This window comes from Fukomys damarensis, unplaced genomic scaffold (genome assembly GCF_012274545.1).
Source record: "Fukomys damarensis isolate Sample0158 unplaced genomic scaffold, DMR_v1.0_HiC HiC_scaffold_24, whole genome shotgun sequence".
In the NCBI taxonomy this organism is placed as follows: domain Eukaryota; kingdom Metazoa; phylum Chordata; class Mammalia; order Rodentia; family Bathyergidae; genus Fukomys; species Fukomys damarensis.
The window spans coordinates 42,348,182-42,365,597 of NW_022900936.1; the positions used below are offsets into that span (position 1 = coordinate 42,348,182).

Here is a 17,416-nt window from a genome sequence, read left to right on the forward strand (position 1 = left end):
AGACTAAGAAGTCACACAAAATTTCCCCCACAAGCTGTAGGACCAGAAAATCTGAGTATTATCTAGTTGGAGTCAAAGGCATGATGGCTGGTGTGCTGGTGTGGAGCACAGTGTGAGTCTGAGTCCAAAGAATAGAGAATCTAGAGCTCTGATGTCTAAGCACGAGAGAAGATGAATTTCCTGAAGAAATACCACATTTGCCTCTCCTTTTACTCTTTGTTCTATCCAAGCCCTCAGTAAATTTTGATGATTCTGCTCTCAGGTAAATGCTATTTACTTAGTAGTCTACTAATTTATGTAGTAATTTATTCTTACAGAAATACCCTCACAGCCACACTTAGAAATAATGTTTTATCAGCTATGTGGATATTACCTAACCAGACAGGCTAACATATAAAATTAACCATCACAGATGGTACAGGTATTAATCATTGTTTTTAATTGCTATTATTTTCATAGTGCAACCTGATAAGAAAGCAAAATATTTCCTCTTAATTTTGCACATTAGAGATCACTGAGATTAAAATGTTGTATAAACGCTCAAATATTATGTATGTGAAGAATTATATCATTAAAGATATATTAAAGTTAATAATATTAACATTAATAAATTACCCAAAGTAATCTCACCGTCCTTTATGATTTATATGGTACATTTAGGAAAAATTATGTGCTTATTTCCATAGGTCTTTGCCATATAAACTATAGATGAAAAACCTTAAAATACACTAGAAAGGAAGGACTAATACAGTTAGTCTTTTGTAGAGCTTGGGGAGAGACATAGGAAGAGGGAGAGAGACAGAGAGAGAGAAAAACCTAATGGAGATTCTAGGGAAGAATGCTATTGTTCAGAGAAGAGAATAGTAATTTCAACTCTGTTATTATTAGCTATCCCTCCATGACATTACCATGCATCGTATTTGCAAAACTATAATGAGTGATAGGTTATTTTGAAATAAAATTGTCTACAGTGCCAGCAGTGTTTGTTATCAACACCCAGATGTAATAGCAATCCTTATAATAATACATATGTTTAATTCTCCCACATTATAGCAATACTAGATTGTATCCTACATCATCTACCTCCTAGGATGGGACAGAAAATATAATTTAACAAATGTTCCCAGAATAGTGTTATCCATTGAATGATGGGTATCACCTGTGTTCTTATTGAAAGAGAATACTGAGAAATAGATGGCAGTGAATTATTTTCCAGAGCAATTTTGGAAGAATCAGGTGAAAATGATCCTAATTTTTGATCTTTGAATATCACAATGAGCAATGTTATATTACAGGAACAAAAAACTATCATTCGTTGAGCTGTTTATACATTTAGACGAGGCATTAAAATGCAGTATAGTTCCAGGTACGTAGTGAAAAGGAGAATGAGAAAGTCGTTCTGCAGTTATAAAAAATTTTAGCAAGGGGAAAACAAACCTGCTGATTAGGCTATCCAAGTTTATTTGAAACAACTTCTCATCTATCCCTATTTTTTATGGGAAAAAATTCAAACATAAATTTCAAAAGTAGATAATTCTTTTGTAATCAGAGCAGAAATGATGCATTAGAGTTGGAGGGGTAGGGAGGCAAGGTGGCAAAGCCAGAAGGGTAAAGGAAATACCTCATGTGCCTGAGTGACCAGATGAGACAGTCGAGTTTTAGAGCATAGAGAGACCACTTCCTAGCTAGAGATAGTTAGATTCTCTTCAAAACCCTACAACGATCACTTAGCCATGAAAAAAATTAACTGCCTTTTTCAGCTCAAGTCCAAAAAGTAAGTTTGGGGTTTGTAAAATCCAAGACTCTGAGACAACGTCCTTCAAAAGTCCATGGCACTGACAGTAAAGGCCTGGAACAAGGTACAACCATCAGCAAGTCTGTCATATATGAAGTTATAAAAAAGGTCTAGTTTCACATATTTGTTGCCTAAAACATTGCCATTTACCATAGATTTCTACAGTATTTACCATCCTATAAAAACTTTTCTGTCATCTGTTTTATGTGACTGTAACAGAATATCTGAGATAGACAGTTTATTAAGAACGGAGATTTATTTCTTACAGTTCCAGAGGCTGGGCCATCGAGATCAATGGATGCGTATCTCACTGGTGGCAAATGCCTTCTTGCTGCCTATATCATCCTGTTCCAGAAAGGAAAGACAATACATGCATTCCGGGCGGGGGGGGGCAAACATTCTTTTATCGGGAGCCCACTCCTATATGATTAATTCACTCTCACACTAAAGATATGAATCCACTCATAAGGATGGAGCCCTCCTGACCTGATCACCACTCAAAGTCTTCTACCTCAGCATTGCTGCACTGGGTATTAAATTTCCAACACATGAGCTTTGGGTGACACATTCAAAACATAGCACTTATTAAGAGCCAATGACTTGTTGCAACTAAAAAAATCAATCTTCTGATAAAACAGAGAAAAGAGTGGTCCCTAGAGGCAGCAAGCAGTGAGAGGAAACGGAAAGAGGTTAAATAAGGGACACCAAAACACGGAAAAGAAGGAATTAGTTCTGGGTTGTTTTTTTTTACGGTGCAAACAAGCTATGATACATTTATGGTTAAAACAAGCTATGATACATTTCAAAATGACTAGAAGAGTACCAAATTCCAACACTTAAAAATGATTAATGTTTGAAAAAATGCAAGTGCTTTTTTCCTTGATTTTATTGTTATACTTTGTATACACATATCAGATTTCCATGATGTACCCTATAAAAATTAACAAATATTTTGTCTCAATTTAAGAAAAACAATATATTTTTTTAATTTTTTGAGACTGGGTCTCACTATGTAGTTGAGACTGACCTGGAGTTCACTGTGTAGCCCAGGCTGGTCTCGAACTCACAGCGATCCTCCTGCCTCAGCTTCCCGAGTGCTGGGATTACAGGCATGCACCACCAAGCCTGGCTAAACAATATATTTTTAAATAATGTGTCAAAGGGGTCTTTTGCTTAGAATAAGAGTAATGTGGCCTCTGTGAATCCAATGGCATTCATGAAATACCATGTGTATGTATGTGACTGTATCTAGAAGTGTATTTGGAAAGAAAATGGCTTATCCAATGTGCCCTGTTTTCATGTAAAGAAGAGAAACTCAGGAAAGACAACCCCATACCTCTATTATCATGCAAGTCAACACTAGGGAGAATTCTGGTCTGCTAGCATTCAGTCATAGATGATGATCCTTGATGACAGAGGACCACCTGTGAAGTCTGAGGACAAGTAAGGTATGTCTTCCATCTTGGGAGGGCACTGGCAGAAAAATGGCAGGAATATAGGCATAGGATCAAGTTCACTGGACCAAGAAACACAGACTCCCATGAACTGGGCAAGAGAAGGTGTGAATTAGTAAATCTGGGTCAGACTCTTTCCCTCTGCAGAAATGACCTGGTGCCTCTAACTCTTTAAAATTGCCTTGCTTGAGAACAAGATCGTCCCTGAGCCTAGGCACTTGACAGGTGGTTTTAGTCACTTAAATGAGGGAACTGGGGTGCTAATCTGAACTGGGTGAATTATACTGTATAAGCTAAGGAAACAACATTAACCAATAATATTTACTAAGTGCCTGCTGCAGAGTGGCAGCTAAAAGGTATCTTGACTTATACTTTCTTAATTAACCCACTTAATACATGTTATCCAGAGGTCAAAATATGAGGTTTGTCTTTGTGTTTACAAGTAAGTTATTTCCATTATTAGTTTTAAATCTTTCATCAAGTGAGGACATATTATCCCTATATTTCAGAAAAGAATAAAACTACACAGAATACCAAAGTAAAACTCAGTGAAGAAGGATTGTATGTGCCGCTTTAGAAGAGGGTAAAGTAGTCTTAAAGGCATGAACAGGGATGAGAAAGTAGATCCATGACCCTGGGTTTGATTTCTAGCACCAAACACACATACATGCACATGCACATGCAGAAAGACATGCACAATATAGGATAGTTCTACACTATAATGTTATAATTTATTGATATGTGAATACAAACTATGAAAAAATGAGCTTAGCCAGGCGTGGTGGCACATGCCCATTATCCCAGCACTCCGGAAACTGAGGTAGGAGGATCGCTGCAGGTTCGAGTCCAGCCTGGGCTACATAGTGAGTTCCAGGTCAGTCTCAACCACATAGTGAGACCCTGTCTCAAAAACAAAACAAAACAACAAAAAAGAGCTCATTTCTCAAGAATACTGATTCCAAGAGTCAGAAGAACATCCCCCTAGGGAAGGTTGTTGAGCTGACTGGTACAGGTGAGCACTTCCTGTGATTTGCCGTAATTTCCTGAGGCACCATAGTGAATTAAAGTAGAGGCTTGAAAATGCTCATCCCTCCAGCAATACTGTTAAAATCAAAGCATTTCTTCCACACAGAAAATTTTATTGACAAGCAATTAAAAATTTAAGGTAAACCTTGAATTAGTATCTTCTGACATCAGCAAAGTTTAATATTGTGAGTTTTCTAAACAACCAATGGTTACCTATTAAAAGTTAAAAATAAAAAGGTGTGAAAAAGTCAATATCTTGCTTTCATACCTTTCTGAGATGTTATTTACTCATACTGCTGCCCTTTCAAACAAAAGATATTTCAGTTACTTAACCTCTTGTTTATCAGTTAGAATGATCATGGTGACCATTATCATGATGGAACCCAAGAACTTGCCTGCCTTCCTTTCTGCCTGTCATCAGACTGTACTCATATAGTCTGGGTGCCAACCCACTTGACATGTGTCTTACAACCTAATTAGAGCCAAGAAACTTTGGGCAAATATTAAAAATCATTATACCTCACTATTTTATGGCTATTCATCTAAATACTTTCATGTCACAGATCTAAAAACTAAACATTGAAGGCTTAAGACTTGTTCAGCCTCACATAATGAATTATAGTAGAGTTGTATCTCACCTATAGTTTGCAGTTCAGAAAGTAAAATATTGTTTAAAGTGTTTCTACAACTCATTAATTTGTCCTTTAATTGTAGTATGTGTTTTTATGCCTTAATTCTTATTTTCACTAAAGTTTGAGTACCTCAAAGGTGGATCGAGAAGACAGGAAAAGGAAAGTCTTCAGCAGCTTATTCCCTATTCAAAGCCTTTGCCTTGAAGATAACTATCACATCTAGTGAATCAAAAATGGAAATGTTTTTAAGCGTTTTTTGCTTCTCTATGGAAGCTCTCTTTGGGTTTCAGTACAAAGCCTCTGTAACATTGCTATATATTAATTGACTAGCCACTCTTCTGAATATTAGAGGATTAAATTCTAAAACTCGCATCTTAAATAACCTATTGTGCAGCTCCACTCTGAGGGCTTAGTGTGTGCAAGGACACACAAGTATACAGAACCCCTGGTTCCCTCTTCATCGCCTTTTCAGCTACCACCCACTACCTACTAATTAGATAACACTGAATATGACTTGAAACACAGAGGGGAAAGGCTTATTAAGAACCATTTTGGTAGCAATCTACTTTGCTTACTTCCTTTTTCTTCTTTGTCCCCTTAGAAATTAAACTTGTCATATAAGAAAGAGATTAGTAAATGAAAACATTTTTGAATTACATTCAGTCATTTTGATTAGCATCTTTTTTCTTCTCTCATAAACATATGGTAAAGCAACGTGTAATGTCCCATTGATTGTAATTTGAAATCTAAAGTAATATTTGTTCATTGCTGGAACCTGAAACAAACATCTGGTGGTTAAAGCTCCGAGGGAAAAAAAAAATCTTAGTGTATTACTTCTATGATTCAAAATCAGCAGTGAACACATGTAGTTAAGATTAAGCCGCAAACCTTTAAGCCGGTCCACTCTATCTTAAAAAAAAATAAAAAAGAAAGACAATTGGATTTTTGTTTCCTCTAATGTGGGAAATAGAGACCATGCAGGGATCTCTTCCTTTCCACTTTTATCCTACAATAAATATATGCTGTATACAGTGTTTATCTTCCCACTGAAAAAATATTTGAATGTGTCCTTATCTCTGTCACCTATGTGTTCAGAATTACTCCAGTTTGTGCATACTATCAAGTTCATGTAATCATATATTTTTGTCAATTATAATTGTATCTTTACATTAAAACTTGTCTTGCTTTTTTATATTTCTCATGACTTATATCTAGATGTCCCCCAACAGGCTCATGTACTCATAGGTAGGTGCTTTGGATGGTGATGGTATTGTGGGGGTGCTGAGGCTGACTTGGTATTGGGAGATGGACTCTGATCATAAGGAACAAGTTACTGACAGCATGATCCAGAATAACATATCTCCTTTCCCAGCTCTTCCTGGGCTCTCTGCTTTCTACCACCATGAAATAAGTGGCTTTCTTCACTACCCAGGCCCTTCTACTATGCTGCCCATCATCTAAAGACTAAAAATTCTAAGAGTGTGAGCCAAAATAAACATTTCCTCTTTTAAGTTGTATGTGTAAGTTGCATATTGTCCCAACAATAAGAAAATTGACAAAACAGGTTAACTAAGACGGAGAAGTGGGTCATGGCTGTGGCTGTACTTGACCATATGGTTTAAATGGCTTTCGAATTGGTTCCTGGGGGGAATTTGGAAAAATTTGGAGATGCTAGCTGCAGAAGCAGCAAGCCAAGCTTGATAGGAGATTCTAGTCATAACTCAGAAGATCAGAATGTTGACAAAAAAAGGAAAATACTTGGCTCAGGAGGTTTCAGTTGGGAATAAGGGCTCCATTGACAGTTGGATTCCAGGCCGTACGTGTTATCCTCTGGAAGATAATTTGTCTACATTTTTCTCAAATCTTGAGAGTTTTAGGAGACTAAAATTAAAGACAGTGGCCTAAGTAATCAAGTGGAGGAAATTTCAATGCAGCTTAACATTCAAGCTGTAGCATGGGTATTGCTTGCTGCTTTAAACCAAGTTTATACGGAAAATCAGGAGGAAAATCCACTTGAAGAATTTCCTGTTTCGTCAGTAAGAAAGGGCCTGCAAGGTGGAGCAGAGAAGATTTTGGTGGCTAAAAAGATTAAAAAGACAAAGTACTTTGCATTGAGACAACAGGAAATATGCTGTGAGGACATGTGAGAAATCTGCAAGACTCCATCCATTGCACGCTTGAGGGTACAAGTCTGTGAAGCTTTTGTTTGAGAAGAGGACCCAAGGGTACCATGCCCACAAAAGGGCCACCCAGGGAACTAATTTTCCAGGATTGATTTCACAGTGCTTAGGATCCAGGCACTTGGAGACCTGCACAACCGTGATACAAGGGCGCTTGCTACTGCTCTGGCTGGCAACAGAACTTGGTATAGTCCACATGATTCTTGTTTTACAGACATGCAGACTGCAAGAGGGCACTCTGAGGAAGGCATCAGGAAGGCTTCCACCAAGATTTCAGAAAAAGGCCTGGGAGGGCAGGAAGTGTGCCCCTGAGAGGGCAGTGCATAAAGCTGTGAGAGTAAGCCAAATGTGCAGTAGAGACCCCAGCGAGTTGGAGATGCCAGGAACATAGAACTTTAGCTGATGAAGCCCACAAGCAGTGAGTAGAGCCAACCCAAAAGAAAAGCTACCTGGGGTACAACAGGCAAAGCTGTAGTGGCAGAGCCTCCTGCGCCATTTAGAGTTCACTTTCTTGCCAAAACTTGCCCCGGGTACTAGACCCAGAGCTACAAGATTCAATGTTCCCCAGGCTGAGTTTCAGCCTTGCTGAAGTCTCATTGCTTTCTATATCATTTTTCCTTTTTGGAATGGGAATATTTATCCCAGGCCTTTCTATGTTACCAGTGTTTAACTTGCCATTTGATTTTTTGAGGCCCACAGCTAAGAGTATGCTTAAGGTCTGAGAGGAGACACTAGATGGACTTTTCAGCAACGCTGAATCTTATTAAAACTTTGGCAACTGCAACCCTGAATCTTATTAAAACTTTGGCAACTCTTTAAAGATGGACAAAATGTATTTTGCATAAAGAGATGCACATAAGTTTTTGGGGTGTCAGGAGCAGAATGCTATGATTTATATCTAGATGCCCCTAAGAGCCTCATGTGCTTATCTTTTGTAAGGTACTTGGATTATGGAAGAGTTATAGCTGGTTTCCTTTTAAGAGACGGGGTCAGGTTTGAAGAGGCCATGACTATGGGTGTGGTCTGGAAAGTTACATCACCCTTTCTGGCTCCTCCCTGGACTCCCTGGTTCCTGGCCACCAGGAGATGAGCAGTTTTTCCACTTCCATCCCCATCTCCGTGCCATCTTCCCTTAGAGTCAGCCAACTACAGACTCAAACAACTGTGAGCCACAATAAACCTCTTCTCTCTGCAGTTGCAGGTGTCGGATATTTTGTTCCAGCAAGGAGGAAAATGACTTAAGGCAATGTTGCCTTTAAGATTTACTCTAGCTCACAATTTCCATTTCAAGATAACAGAGCAGAATTTAAAATGAAGATGTGCTGTTTATTTTGCAGTGGTGCTCATTTTCACCAATACTTTCAAAAACTGTTAGTTTTTCATGGGCATAGTGTATTAATTAGTCTGCTGAGGTTGACATGATAAAATAAAATAGATGGGATGGTTTAAACCATAGAATTTATTTCTCACTGCTCTGGAGGCTAGAAGGCAAAAATCAATGTGTCAGAAAGTGTGGCTCTGCCTGAAGCCTCTCTTTTTGGCTCACAGATTTCGGGCTTCATTCTGAGGATTTTCCTCACAGCATTTTCTCTATATACCTTTACACCTCTGCTGTCTGTTCATTTTATAAGGATACAAGTCACACTGGGTAGAACCACATCTTTATCATTTAATTTATTTTTAATTACCTCTTTCAAAACCTTGTCTTTAAATTTGGTCCTATTGGAGGATGAGGCTTCAGCATATTCTGAAGGAGCGCAATTCAGATCATAGCAGGAAGCAATGCTATTTGTCAAGTATTCTGTATACTTTCCCCTTGGGGGGGGTAATCAAGTATTATGACAAAATCTGAGAAAATTATCCTTTAAATATTATACCAAGTTTCTTGAAATATAAATTTGCATATGAATCATTTATGTGAGATATCAATTATAAATGAAAAGATGAGTGAACATAAAATAGCCATTAACTCTTTTTTTTTAAAACCCACAAAGATTTAGCAAAGGGACAGCCAAACAAATTAGTGGTTCACACCTCCACATTTTGTTTGCCAGAACAAAGAAAACCCCAAAGTCAGAAATGTCAGATGAGACAGCTGCTCACAAGGTCGAATCTACAGATCTGGTCTTTCTTCTCTGAATGGGTGACTTCCATATTTGAAACCAGCCTGAGTTTTACTTAAGTGGCTTCAGAGCAACAAAACTGAGGCGCTTTAGCCCCAAACACATGGTTAAACGAGGACGTTGCAGTATTTGTCCACAAACACAAGTAAGAGTGTCCCTGTCCCCTCATAAAGACGATACCTGTTTGTTTCAGAACATCACTTTACCCTGTGTTTTTTTCCTGGCAGCTCTACTTTAGGTTAAAGGAGGAATCCTTGTAACTTCCTGTTGCCCACCCTTTCCCCTTTCCTCTCAAACTGCATCACTTTCTTTGTAAATTTAATTTTCTAGTCCTAATTTGATGTTGCTTTTAAACGCTGTCCCAAAGCATGAAAACACCAGGCTTCATGCGCCCTTCCATTTAACTGCTGTGATAGTGTTTACAAATATGTGTTAAAACATTAAACTTAGTTGAATCCAACTTCTACCTCTATGCTGGAGTATTTACATCTTTATATCCATGTTCAATAGCACTATTGTGACAGCATTAGTAGACATTAGGTATGTAATAATATGACAAGATATCTCCATATCCCTAAACCCTGGGCTCATTTTGTTCATCTGTAAAAATCTAGAAACTGGATTCAAGGTGTTTTCTCCAGGGCTCCTGAAAATTCCATGCTAACAGTCTTTGAAATTAGGATTCCATTAATTCTCTCATTGACATTGGGAAACCAAAATGGTTCTCATCTCATAAAAATCCCTTTACTCTTCAAGTAAATCATGTTTGGATTGCTAAATAAGTAATGATTAGATTACTCAATTAATAATTAATAAATTCACCTTAAAAGATTTGTTTGAGCTAAATTCCTCAAGAGGCCAAAAGCATACCCTTTATTTCCACTCACTTTATAACATCAGACTTTTCCCACAGTGGCAAAGCAGATGCTGTGATCGTAAAAATGCTGACTGAAGATACTGACAATGTTGAAACCTTTCCACTGCTTTGGGATCTGACTTTTGGAAATAATTTTGCTGCTAACTGAACCCTTCGCTGGTTGAGACGCTGTCTGGAGCCGCTCCTTGTTCTCTACCGCCATCTAGTGGCACTAGGATTTCCCTTATCCTCCCAATTTGGAATTCAGTCTGCAAAGATTTTAAAGACTGTAAATCAAATGAATGAATTCAGAAAAAGGGATTTATAGCGTGTTTCAGAAGATAAAATGTAATAAATATTCATAAAACTTAAGTATAATATAGTGGTGTACTTTAACACTTAAGCAGCATAGATTAAATTTGTGCAATTTAATCTTGAATATGTTCAAATGTTAACTTGAACACTGAAAAGAGAAAATAAAAACTTACCTAAAGTGCTTTTTAAAACAAGATTATCCTTCTCAAGTACTCTTGTATAGTGTTAGGTAATGTTTTCTTTAAAGTAAATACAATCATAGTAAATGAAAAGGAAGAAAATGAAATAGTTCGAATAAATTGGTGCAGAAAATCTCAGTTCTGTATTTAACCACAGTGTTCAATTAAATTAGAGCTTCACAGTCATTATTATTTATAAATGTAATATAATGCCTAACGAGTGTTGAATGATATGTAGTTTTAATATCCTATATTCTGGAACTTTCTTCAAATAGCTTAATACTGGGTTTAATTGTGTGAATCTAAAGTAAAAATAAATTTCTTTAATGAATGAAATAAAATATTTTTGAAGTGTGACTTTTTCCCATTAAAGCTCCTTTTCACTAATTATTTGTTATAAGAAAATTATTTCTGACATTTTAACATTATTCTTACTTTTATTTGAATTTAAAATGCCAACAATATTCTGAAGTATTTAGATCTTTCTAACAAAAGATATTTAACTAGAATACCACTTTGTTTCTTAATTCACTTGTGAATGAACTGAGAAATCTTGAATCTATTTTTCAGGGTGGGAAAATCCCCATAAGATGGACAGCTCCAGAGGCTATCGCCTACAGAAAATTTTCCTCAGCCAGTGACGCATGGAGCTACGGCATTGTCATGTGGGAGGTCATGTCCTACGGAGAGAGACCTTACTGGGAAATGTCTAACCAAGATGTAAGTGCCTGCAGGGACAGTGCTGTCATTCTGTGATTGTAAACACATAGGCTTTTGAGGGAGAAATGCACATTTTGTTCTCACTCAGATTAGTCCTTATCTTCTTAAGAGTTGCTCTGGGTCAATGGCTAAGTTTGAGAAGCTGAGGAAACTTTCACTCTGAGTTGATTTTGAAGTAAAGGCCAGCTAAAAGTCTTTGCCCTTTGAGCACCTGCTCCACACATGACCTCTAATACCTCCTCATTGTTCTAATGTGGCAAGACTGTGCTCATGCAGCAGTCTGGACCTACAAGTAAAATGAAAAGAGTAATGCTTACTTTTCATTTCTATCATAAAGCAATTCAGTGCACTGCCATAGAAGGCAAATAAATTTAGGCTAGATATCACTTTCAAGAAAGAAGAAATGCTTTCAGGCAGTGCTTTATCAATATATGTCATCTAGGATTGTTCTTTTGAGATATATAATCTTTTGTGCACTCTGTCTTGCTTTTATTTTCTCTATAACAATTACTCTGGTGGTTGATAATACTATAGAACAGGATAGTTCACACATTTGTACCTCTATGACCTGTCCACGATGATAGAAACAGTGATCAGTGCACTGTTCAAACTGACAAAATATTTTCATTTCCCGATTCCTCACTTTAAAATTTAGGCACTGTCCACTCATTTGCCTTCCTCAAAGCAACTGATGGTTTCTGAGACAGTAGTGATGGAAAATGACCTCTACTGTGATTTTAAATGTCCAAGATACAAAGAAAGACTATGTAGCCATAAATCATTTCTAAACCTATACACAAAGTACACTTATTACAATGTCTCATTGCTTTCTTCCAGTTATCTTCTGAGCAAAGCTCTTACACTTCCCCAGCTCACATTTTATTATTCCATCCCAACTTCAAACTGTTCAAGTTTCTTGAGTACTTAAGTAGCAGAGAAAGCTTGTCCTTTTCTAATGCCAGTCATAGACAAATTGGATTTTAGTTAGCTGGCAACAGCTAATGTTTCTCCGTGCCATACTGAATTGCATGTGCAGCTCAGTTCTGTGGGTGTCTACTGACTGTGGATAATGCCAAGTCTGGAAAGCTATGCAGCAGCAGTGCTGAGGTCAGATGCACTGCTCAGTCTTTGCTCTCCAAAGCATAATATCAAAACACAAAGCCAGCGTGGGAGTGCTGCAGAGCACCTGGCCTCATATATAAATATTCCATAACCAGAAACCTCTGCTCCACCTTTAACACTTAAATGTCTTAGAGTAAAGACATTCGACTATAGTCTGCTATTCTTCAGAGAGTTTTATTTGAATAACCTCATTGCATTCCCCTGCCACAGGGCCTTCAAAGGGATAATTCCCGACTGTCTTCCAGCTCTTCTTAATGTTTCGTTCCAGAAGCAGATTTGTCCTTTACTCCTGAAATAAACTCACATCAGGGTTATGGTTTTCTTTCATTTTTTATTGTTAGTTATTTTGTTGTTTTTGTTAATCAGTTAGCTAAGGTAATGGATGTCACTATAGTTCCTGCTCTGCTCTAAATCCACTGTACCATGTCAATCAGTAGGGAGTCTTAGGGAGACCCTACCTCAGAATATAAAAATAAACAAATAATAAAAGGGAGCCAGGGCTGCAGATGAGTGCTAAGCCCCTGTGTTCAGCTTCAGTACTTTAAAAATTGATTCAAACTGTTATTTCCTGTTTATTCTATTTTGACATAACTGAAATAGCCCACCCAAGCAAATATCCAGAATTAAGTCCCCTCCTGATGAGTCTTCACTACAAGGAAGAATTTGTACAGCAAGTTCTTTCTTTGTATTATGTCATTTCGGTTCCTTTAACCAATTCCCTAACAGAGTTAAATGTCTAAATGTTGCCTACCTTAGAGGGTGTTAAACTTTACTAATACAACCCTATGAGAAAAAAGTTCTTTAGTATTTACAGAGGAATGTGTATATTTATTTGCACATTATGTACAAGCACTGCTGTACTAAATTATTTATTAGATGATTTCTCTATTCTAGGAATCAGGGTTACAGACGAGAACAAATGTTGTACCTGGGAAGGACCATAAAAATTATTCCAATCCCTTTGTTTAGTTGCACCTAAAACTGAAGCACAGAGAACTAACATTATCCTAGAATCACATAGCAATTTATTTGTCAGCGCTCTCTGAAAATAATTCTAATAAACTCCCAGACTAAGTCATGGCCAAAGAGAAGAAAAGAAGGAATAATGGTGTTTTTTGTGGTGACTGTTTAACAGTCCACATAGCACCCGATGCAGAGCTCGTAGGCGCTTGAGCTCATGGACCTTATGGTTTGGTAGGAGAGAGACAGACTGTATAAAAAATAAATAAATAAAAGACACAATATGTGATATGATAATCACTATTAATGGGCAAAAAAACAAGAACAGAAGTTTAAGAAATACTGAGGGTTTAATAAAATACATTGTATATACTGTAAAATAGATTTATAGAAGTCATTCACTTATGGTCATAAGTCATAATTAGTCATTCTTATTAGACATTCATAACCATTCTTATAATAGAATAAGACAATACGTATAAAGAGCAGTCCCATGATTTTTTTATAACTCCTAGATTTCTTATCTCCTAAGGTACATTGCAGTTACCAGTTTAGTGACAATGACCATGGTGATATGAAATAATATTCAACCATGAAAGTCACTTAATTTTTCAAATTACCTGTTTTATGACCAATAAATACAATAAAAGGCCTGTTAGAATATTTGAAATGTGACTATTAATACCAACATGTTAAGATTTTATAATCTTTGAAAAAAATAATTATCACTCTGGAAATTTCTGTTTGAAAGCAGAAATAACTTAATCAAAAATTTCCCAGCTGCTCTCCCAAATACTTGGTATTCCCTATTTGTTCTGCATTCCTTATTTATTTGGTCAAAGTATAGTCTTATGTTTGACTTTTTCCAAACAAGATGCATTTTAAATAAAGTAATATGATAGATAATAAAAATTCAACCGTTCTATTTGAATATTTTATATGTTTTACTATTTTTAATAAGTTTAGCAAAGCTATGAGCACAGACCATGTGTAATGGGTCACAGGTTTGAGCCCAGCCAAAGAAACTGAGTGACTTAGGGAGACCCTACCTCAAAATTTAAAAATAAATTATAAAAGGGAGTCAAGGCTGTAGATGAGTGTTAAGGCCCTGTGTTTAATTTCAGTACTTTAAAAATTGATTCAAACTGTTAATTCCTGAAGTTTAGGACTTTCCTGGTAATGGTGGAGGTGCCAAGAATCAAGTAGGACTTTCACAGAGTGCAGCAGGTAAAGTGAAGATGCCAGACTCTAAGACAGGTGCTTTAGACAGCCATTTCTGCAGGAAAATGCCTAAATGTACAATTTACAACACAAGTCATGTAAACTGTTTTTAACTGTTGCCTACGATGGTCCAGACTCTGATGTCTGCTTCTCCCTACCTGGATCTTACCCAACAGTTTACACAGCTATCCTGGTTATGGATCTTGATGATCTGTGTCCAAGACGACCATTTAGAGAGTGGTTTTGTCTACTAAACATCATTTTGCTACAAAGGCTTTTTCTGCAACTGGAGAAGCAGTTGCAACCAGGAATAGAATCTTGACATTAAGCCCATTCTCCTTTGTTCAGGATTGCCATTGCCCGTGGCACAAGGTTGAACGCTTCTCTACCGGAGCTTGACTGTTTTTACAGGCCGAGTTGGGATCTAAGTGAGTGTATTTTCAATCTTGTTACAGGTTACCAAAGAATAGCCAAACAAGACTGAGAATAGGGAGACCAACAAGAGGAGTTCTGGGATTGGAAAAAGCTAAACCTTGAGGTCCTCAGATCAATACAAGACTAGAGGAAAGTAGCAAGAGCTAAAATGTTTTGTGTATCCTGTAAATAGTTTTTGCTGCTACTGTAAAGAGACTTCAAATTCTGTTTAGATAAACATATTGGAATTCAGCATGTCTGTGACAGATCCTTTAACCAGAATTTCTGTCTGAAAGCAGCAATAGCTTAATAAAAAAATTTCCCAGCTGCTCCCTCCAAATACTGATTGTTCCCTATCTGTCCTGCATTTCTTATTTATCTGGTGTGACTTTTTCCAACTAATATGCATTTTTCAATAAAAAAATTAACGATAGTCAATAAAAATTCAACTATGTTCTGTTTGAATATTTTATATATTTTTCGGTATTTTGATAAGTTTAGAAAAGCTATGAACACAGACCAAATGTAATGCTAACATGCTTTAGGATTTTTAAATTGGTTTAGGAAACTTCAGATAGTTCTTATAAAATAGTTTCTCACTTTGCAGACTGGTATAATTTATTACAATGAGCAATCTGAGTTTTCAGAATCTGCCTTAGTGCATAATGTAATGAGTTTCCCAAAGGTCAGTGGTATTGTATGTTAGGAAAAGAAAATGAGAAAAATCAGAGTGTTGTCTATAAAAAGCCTAACAAAAATAACCACAGGTGCAATTTGTTTAGCCATTCAGCAATCAGTTATTACATGTGTGCCAATCATTGCCGTGAGCGTAATTTAGGATGGAGTAGGGAATTGGGAAACTTGGGCCTTCATTGTGTCAAGTAAAATAAATCAGGCACAGAAAAGGCAAATACTAGTATGTGGAAGCTAAAAGAGTTGAATTCATAGAAATTGAGTATAGTAGTCAGTAGAAGATCATAAGGGGAGTTAGGAGTACCGTGATACTGTTAAGCAGGAAAAATAAGTTATGGGGTGTTATGCAGTACAAGGGTAACTATAACCTTTAAAAATTACTGTATTTTCTATAAAGAGTGGAAAAGGGGAGTTTGAAGGTTCTGAGAGCTCAAAGAAAATAAATATTTATGGAGATGGAAATGATAATTACCATTTAATTGTTACACATTGTATGCATGTATAGAATGTTCATACTGTACCCCATAAATACATAAAAAATTAAACCCAGTCCTTAGTGCACTCATTTTCAAATAAGATGAAGTTGTAGTGTTTATAAGTCTTACCTATGCTTGATATTTGTCAAGGGTAGATTCTGTGCTCTTTGTTTTTCTTATTAGAAATAACATTGTGTGGACACAACATAGTTATTTTCTAATATAATTGCTGAAAAAAATATGCCAAGAAAGCATGCATGCTATTGTTCAAGGTTCTTTTGATTAAAAATGATGAGGCCTCAACCAAAGCTAACTTAAGCAAAGGTAAAAAATTTTTTCACCAGGAAGGTAGTTTAGTATGCTGGATCTGAACTAGAGGGACTGTGTGGTATTTTTAGTGCTTCCTTGGTTTCTTGACCTCGTTCCCTCCTAGTGCTAAATTCTTCGCTGCCTTGTTTATACTCCAGAGCTCAGTATTTCATCTTTGCAACCCTAGCATAATGAAAACTCTTTGTAAAATTTCATGTACCAATTCCACAAGTGACTCTGGCTGGTTCTTAGGGTCCTGTTCAACCCTGAACCAAAACCATATCAAGATAAAGAATAGCATAACTATCTTAGCTAGCTTTAAATGCAAGTCTATGTATTCCCAGGTAGCTGAAACACTATGTTAACAATTTCCCTATGACCATTTCAAATAAGAGAGAAATTCCCCAAAAGAGTGTCAGAAAAATGTATCTTTTTTCTTTTTTCTTTTTTCGTATGTCATTTTCAGAAGTAACTTTATTGCAATATCGAATGGCACCAGCACCAGAATATTAACACTGTGCTTTACTGTATTACAGTGAGGCAGCAGTGTATAGTAAGAGAGCAGTAGGACTGCAGGGTCTCTCAGCCTCAGAAGCACTAGCATTTTGGGACAGGTAATTATTTACCGAGGGAGGGAGGAGGTCCCTGTGCATTGTAGGACATTTAGCGCTGTCCCCAGCCTGTGTGCACTAGGTTCCAGTAGCACTCACTTTCTCAGTTGAAACAGAAATGTTCTACATACTACTCCATCACAGAAGCAGTACAGAATTGACCCCAGTCAAGAGCTATTGGTATATAGCTAGTAAGTTCTGGGCTCAAATTTCAGTTTCAGAATTCACTGGCCATCATAGAATCTTAGGCAAGTAGTTTAAGCTTTCTGGGTATTGTCTTTACTGGGGTTCAAAGTATTTACCAGCAAAAATTGAAAGAAATATATATAT

General features: G+C 36.9%; 1 protein-coding gene and 1 long non-coding RNA gene across 4 annotated transcripts in view; one reads left to right on the top strand and one right to left on the bottom strand.

Annotated features, from left to right (window-relative positions):
• The window catches only part of Epha6 (EPH receptor A6), an 891,558-nt gene that overhangs the window by 843,828 nt on the left and 30,314 nt on the right, over positions 1-17,416 (top strand). For all 3 annotated transcript variants that reach the window (XM_010644592.2, XM_033768075.1, XM_010644584.2), the window contains one exon: positions 11,131-11,280. In XM_010644592.2, coding sequence (XP_010642894.1) covers positions 11,131-11,280 — 150 coding nt within the window. The remainder of the gene's footprint in view (positions 1-11,130; positions 11,281-17,416) is intronic.
• The window catches only part of LOC104876525, a 47,448-nt gene continuing 42,593 nt past the window's right edge, over positions 12,562-17,416 (bottom strand). Inside the window, exons 4-5 of the long non-coding RNA XR_004518775.1 lie at positions 13,331-13,383; positions 12,562-12,691 (exon numbers count right to left, since the gene is read on the bottom strand). This is a non-coding gene — a long non-coding RNA (uncharacterized LOC104876525). The remainder of the gene's footprint in view (positions 12,692-13,330; positions 13,384-17,416) is intronic.